This window comes from Rhagoletis zephyria, unplaced genomic scaffold, assembly GCF_001687245.7.
Source record: "Rhagoletis zephyria isolate East Lansing unplaced genomic scaffold, Rhagoletis_zephyria_1.1 Rzeph_scaffold_06958, whole genome shotgun sequence".
Classification (NCBI taxonomy): domain Eukaryota; kingdom Metazoa; phylum Arthropoda; class Insecta; order Diptera; family Tephritidae; genus Rhagoletis; species Rhagoletis zephyria.
Genome location: NW_016164041.1, coordinates 1 through 6,373, shown reverse-complemented (window position 1 = coordinate 6,373; position 6,373 = coordinate 1). Strand labels below are relative to the sequence as shown.

General features: G+C 35.2%; 1 protein-coding gene across 1 annotated transcript; it reads right to left on the bottom strand.

Annotated features, from left to right (window-relative positions):
• Positions 1–1,283: 1,283 nt before the first annotated feature.
• Positions 1,284–6,317, bottom strand: LOC108373694 (protein retinal degeneration B-like). The gene is made up of 7 exons (XM_017629626.1): positions 6,245–6,317; positions 6,041–6,178; positions 5,683–5,831; positions 4,982–5,347; positions 4,432–4,884; positions 4,179–4,351; positions 1,284–1,475 (listed from the first exon to the last, which is right to left on the bottom strand). Exons 2-7 carry the CDS (start codon positions 6,096–6,098, stop codon positions 1,445–1,447), a joined length of 1,230 nt encoding a protein of 409 aa, XP_017485115.1. The 5' UTR covers positions 6,099–6,178; positions 6,245–6,317; the 3' UTR covers positions 1,284–1,444.
• Between the last annotated feature and the right edge of the window lie 56 nt (positions 6,318–6,373).

Genomic DNA, 6,373 nt, shown 5'->3' with positions numbered 1-6,373 from the left:
TTCTCATTTGTTTAAGTTCTAATGCAGCACTAAGTGGTTGCAAATGAATCGGTTAGTAATCAATGCTGTATTACCGCTTCATCATCATAAACCTCTAATGTCTGTTCTAAGGAAAATTTAGTTTTGTTTTGTTTTGTTTGTTTGTTTTTTTTCTTCATAAATGTTTTGTATGTAATTTGCAGCGATTTTTTTTTTGCACTTGTTTTTTGGGATTACTAAGCAGAGTGGATCAGGAAGCAGAGTGTGGCAGCGCGCTAACTACAGAACTATGCGCTCTAAGCGATGTGGGAGGTACGTCTAAGCTATGTAAATGTTGCTTAAGCTTCGTGGACATGTATGGCGTGCGCGCGGACAAAAGACGCATCGTAGAGGTTATAGGACATTTCTTTGTTCTTTTTTTTTAATGTATTTAGCTGCCGAAATTTTTGGACGATTTATGATTTCAAAAATTTTGCCTTCCATTATTCGTGCTTTCTCCTTGTTCTTCTACAAATGTGTGATCCAAAGTAGCGTGATGCCAGCGCAGCTTCATTTTGGAAACACGTTTCGAATGCGCTCATCTTTTGTTTGTTTTTTTTTTTTTTGTATTTACATTTAGTGAAGACTTAGATAGGTTTTTCGCTTCAGGTAACCACTGCGAATGGGCGAAGATAATCCAGTTTCGTTGCTATTGTTTTTATTTCATTTTGATTGAGTTTGTTGTAGTTGACGGTGTTGGATAGTTACACATATAGTGAGAAAGAGATAAAGGCGTAGCGGTTTTGGAGTGATGATGGATGCAGTAGAGATAGCAGTTACATATTTGTTGATGAAATGGGAAGAGAGTATACATACAAACAAAAATAATAAAAACATTGATGAGTCAAAAAGCGTGTTCGATGAGACTTATTTCGAAATAGAGCTTATGGTGATATACATTTATATATATAAGATTATTTGTGACCAATCGAATTAACGCACAATGTGACCAGATTGCCAAAAAATGTACCAATATTTTACAACATTAAATTTCAACTAATTTTGTGTAGTTTATTTATGAATGATAATTTAGTTTTTGGTTTCTTTTGTGTAGATATTTTTGGTTTTTTAATGATGTTTTTTAAATTAGTTTTAAATTTATTTAATCTACAATTTTTAACATAATTTTTGTGTAGTTGTTTTTTTATATATTTTTGTTTAGTTTAAGTCAAAGTTTTATTTAGTTGCTGATTTTAAACTTTTTTCGTGTTTTTTTTATTTAAAAATTAAGCGTAGGTGTTAGTAAAATTTACCATTTTATTGTTTGATTTATTTGCTTGCTAGTTTGTTGTTGTTGTAGCTTTGATTGTTTTTGCTTTTTACTTGCGTTTCGCATACAATGATCTTATTGTTGTTGTTGTTGTTGTTGTTGTTGTTGGTGGTGGTGGTTTTGGTGAGTACGAGACAAAGGTGTGACATTCGCAATTTACATTAAAGCATCCGGTTGCTCATGCAGCCTAAATACACAAGAAACGGCACAAAATGGTTGATGAGGATAGCGGTGGGTGGTTGTGGTGTGGTGTTCAAATTGGTGGTTTTTAAAATGTGAAATAAAAATTGTATACAGCAAATAATCGACGAAGTTTTGAATAGGTTGCGGAAACGGTGATGATATGGTGGTGGTTTTGGGTGTTGGTTGTTTTCGATTTTTATTTTTTTTTTTTGATGATGTTTTGAGTTGGTAGTTTCGGTTGTGGAAGCGTTTGCAATGTGTCCATATAAACACGTTTAAATCAGGTATAAACGAAAGTCAATGGGGTAAGAAATGAAATCCAAAGAGAAACAATATGAAAGAAACACATCGTAAATTCAAATTCAATAAAAAATTTCATTTGCATTGGTTAGTTATTAGTACAGACATACATATGCACAGCTATAAATATTTATTTACATAAATTCATCTAAATAAATACTATATTGTGTTTTAAATTTTTTATTTTATTTTTTTTTCGCTAAATAATTGCACACTTTTATCCACTAATGTGTAATGATATGTGTTTTTGGTTTAACTAATTCGAAATAAAGCAAATAAATTCGTCTAAATTTTGCTCGCTTAGAAAATACTAAGCTAAGTGCTGTTAATATTCCCATCACTGGCTGCTTGTTACAAACATACGTGTGTATGTATGTGCGTACATATTTACATATATTAGTAGCTCAATCGTCTGCAGTTTTCTCATATGCGTTGCTGTTAAAGTAAACATAATTATTTAAAAGAAAAAAACAAAAACAAAATAATAAAATATCAACATTCAATCTTAATTCGAAAAACAAACAAAACATATAAACACAAGGAGTAAGTAATTTATAAAAATTTGTAAAACATAAAATTGTTTTAAAAAATTCGAACAACAACACATCGCCATTCAACCACCAGACAAATGTTTTTCTCTATCGTACTTACATATTTACTCATTTATGTACATACTATACATATTTAAGATGTTATTAACTAGAACAACTAGTGATGCGAAATGTTTAATTTTTGGTATGGTCACCTTGAAAATCATGTTCTGGTAGATACACTCAAGAATTTAAACACGCTTCGAAACTTAACGTATGACGAGTCGTATCAGTAACATCTGAGAACAATTCACATTCAAATATCGTTTGAAGGCTGAGATTTCTCTATAACGGCTTGCCGTATCAAAATAACATTTTACAACCCACAAATGCCTTGAAATTAATAAATTATTAGCCAATCACCGCTTTCTTTGCGGCGCCTTAAAACATCCTTCGAACTGTAAAACAAACATTCAATTCGGTCACGAGAGAAAATGGTATGGCAAACCTATTCAACAAACATTTTAGAAAAAAATCGAAATTAAAGTTCTATTCTAACTTAATTAAATTTATTGGGTGGCAACCTTCTTATAAACCATCTTCGGAAAAAAGATTTCTTAAACCGTTCGTGTCTGATACTCATATTTTTATATATCATTAAACTTGTTAATTAAACTGATAATTAAAAAGGTGGCAGCCTTCTTCAAAAATATTTTAGGAATTAAGCTCAATTTAACCTCGTTTGATATTGAATTTAACATGTTCATTAAATTGATTGGAACATTTCGGGCAGGAGGCAGGTAAGAATCGAACTTTAAAAACCTTCAAATTTCAGAACAAAACCTTTGACAGAACCAGTTTTCATTAAAATTACTAAATTGGTGGGAAACCACAAACAACAATAGTTCCGTTTAATTAGAAATGAAAAATTGTCGAGGTGTGTTTAAATTTGTGTGAGATCTCACTTAGACCAGCGGTTGGTTCTTAGTTTCACCAATAAAGTGGAGGCCTATGTTTAAACTTTTGTAATCATGCACTATTTAGCAAATTTTAATAATTTTCTCGCTACATATTTGGCCAGAAATTTCTTTCGGTAAGGAGAAAAATCATTGCCGAGGTAGATGAGTTGTGACCTTACGAAAGTTGGTGTCCTGGCTGGCTATAAGGTGTTCTGAAAAATGCTTTCATCACATGCATTTTCCACTCTGTTCCCAATCTAACTTGAACGCATGAGATGGTGTGAGACAGTGCAGAATTTAGAAACCGGACATCGTTTGAATACCTACTTATTATTAATCAGTAACTGCTTCATCTAAGAATTTAAGTTTCTCATTAAGAAAATATTTTATAGAAATGATCAACAATGACATAGTCTGCAGGTGGCGTCTCCTAAAAAAAACAAGTTTTCTAGGGCTCAGATTCAAGTTCTAATTTTCGCTTAATGATGATTTTAGTTTTTGCCAAGCAAGAGATTTTGTAGATGGGCTAACGTTGCGCCAAGCTCGAAAAAGTACTCAAAATTCTCAAAGCTCTTGTACCAGTTCCTTTCCATAAATGAACAGTAAGTCGATAAATTGATAACACTTTACAGAAAATAATGCTTATTTCTTATATAACTTGTAAAAACTAATTTTTGTTTTACAAAATAATTGAAGAATTTACAAAAAATAGTGAGCCAAAACAATTGATTTCATTGTGACCATCCAAACAAAAATGAAAAACATAAACAAAAAGCTAACTAAAATCCCTCTAGCCAAGTCTTTCGGTGTGTTTGTTTATAAATACATATGTACAACTTTAGTATCAATACGTGTAAGAATATACACGAGGACGTTACAACATTTAACACAAAATTCTATACAATCCCATTCACATACCTTCTGCGACGTGGATTCGATGCCTGGCCAGGTAAATTGAAACAGCCACGCGGTATTACCATGCGCGCATTACCCTTGGCAGGACGAGAACCGCCCACTACCTGTAGACCAGCTAAATGTGCAGCGTAACCATCACTCAAGACCGTGGCACTCGATTGCAACTTTTTGCTAACCTAAAAATGCAAAATATATAAAAAAAAAATTGTGCAACAACGATTGCCCATCGTCCAGCCCCTAACCCAAACAAACTTACCTTGCCCACAATGAATATCTGATCGGCCCGCAAACCAACATTTGCGTAAACAGTTATATCTTTGCTGCTACCATAAGCAGCCACAATTGAGATTCCATGATTCTGCACTAAATTATTCAAGTATGCTGTCTTGTGACCAAGTGGATCAGTGAGTAATCCATCAGCGAATGAGATCAGCCCATGTGGGAAGTTGTGCTGGCTTAGCCATGATACCACCCGCTGCTGTTGCATATCCGGCCGTCCGGTAATGTAGATCAACAAGTAGCCCAACTCTTGCCAATGGCGACAGACATCAACAGCGCCAGCGCGTACCTTCGGATCACGCCCCGTCACCGACATTGACGCCGTAAAGGAACCATCAATACTAAAGACTACACATTCAGTCATTGGCGGCACTATGGCTACATAGCAATCAACGGATGTGTGATCGCCGCGCACTATCATTTTCACCGGGTAGATGCCATAGCCCAATGCGACTTGTTCGGGAATGGTNTATGGCTACATAGCAATCAACGGATGTGTGATCGCCGCGCACTATCATTTTCACCGGGTAGATGCCATAGCCCAATGCGACTTGTTCGGGAATGGTATATGCAATGCGGCCATTTTTATCGGTCAGCTCGGTGGCAAGGAATGTCCATTCGCCAGCTGGTGGATCTTTCATTAGATGTATATCGACCTTTTCGCCGTGCAAAGTAATCATATCGAGAGGGCCATACATGAAACGTGCATTGAGGCGTTGTTCTCGTCCCTCTAAAACTATAACGTCGTTGGCGCGATGATTAGCAGCGACATTTTTCAGTTTCACTGAAGTGCGTTTCTTCATCCATTTCTCACGTGGCTGACTTGGATGGAAGGTGACTGTGTCTTTGTCATCGGCAGAGCCGACAAATGGAATGCCATCGAATTTGCCAATCTGAAAAAATTAGATTTTTAAAAGAAAATTAGGTATTTGTTTGACAAAGAAAAAAAACTATGTATTTATTGAGAGGTGATTCGAAGAAAAGTGGGAGTGGGAACAGTTAGTTAAAGATGGTATCACTTCTAAAACATACATAGTCTTTACGTAAAGTCTTAACAGAGAAGAAAGCAATCGTTATAGAGTGAGACCAGTTTTAGTTGGCTAGGAACACTTTTTGGGAACAGATTTAATTTTCACCAATACATGAAAGACTGCGCTAAAACTATATATAAATATATATAAAAAGCTCTAAATCGTTTATTAATTAATTTGTTTATTTAAATACTCACCTGGCGCAGAACGAACGCAATTACATCCGCACTTTCCCAGTAACTAGCATGGAATAGATGCGGCAAGGCATGAGCTGGAAAATTACTCAAGCCTTCCGGGCAATACAAAGCGTAATCTAAACGCTTTGTGCCCCACCATTTCATTTGGACTGGAAATAAATAGGAATATTTAATAAATAAGTATCAGTGATTTGAAAAGAATTTGCTGTAAATGAGAACTATTTAAAATTGTTCTAAAAATACTTCACAAACATGGATGGGGTTAGATATAGGATAAATCAAGCTATGCGTGTTAAAATTTACTTTTCAGAACTGTACAGTAGTATCTAAGGATTCTAAGTGTTTGCTAGCAACTTACGTGAGTGGATTGTACTTAGCGATACATTTTCAATTAGACCAGAAATAGTACTTTGCATTGAGGCATCTGATAGACGTCGGCCGGCTAGAATATTGTTAGCATCGCTAAAATGCTGTGGATGCGATTGAATGACCTCCACTTCAGAGGAAAAAAAAAACGATTTAGTTTCACAAAAATGTTAATCCAAATATTTGAAAAACTTACGTAAATGATATGGCTGCCCATTACCCAGCGGATACTTGGCATACCGTGGCACATTTACCGGCGCCAATATGGAAAACCTGGCGCTGAGCAATGGCTCCAGTCGGGAAGCAATTGGATCGGTAGGATGGA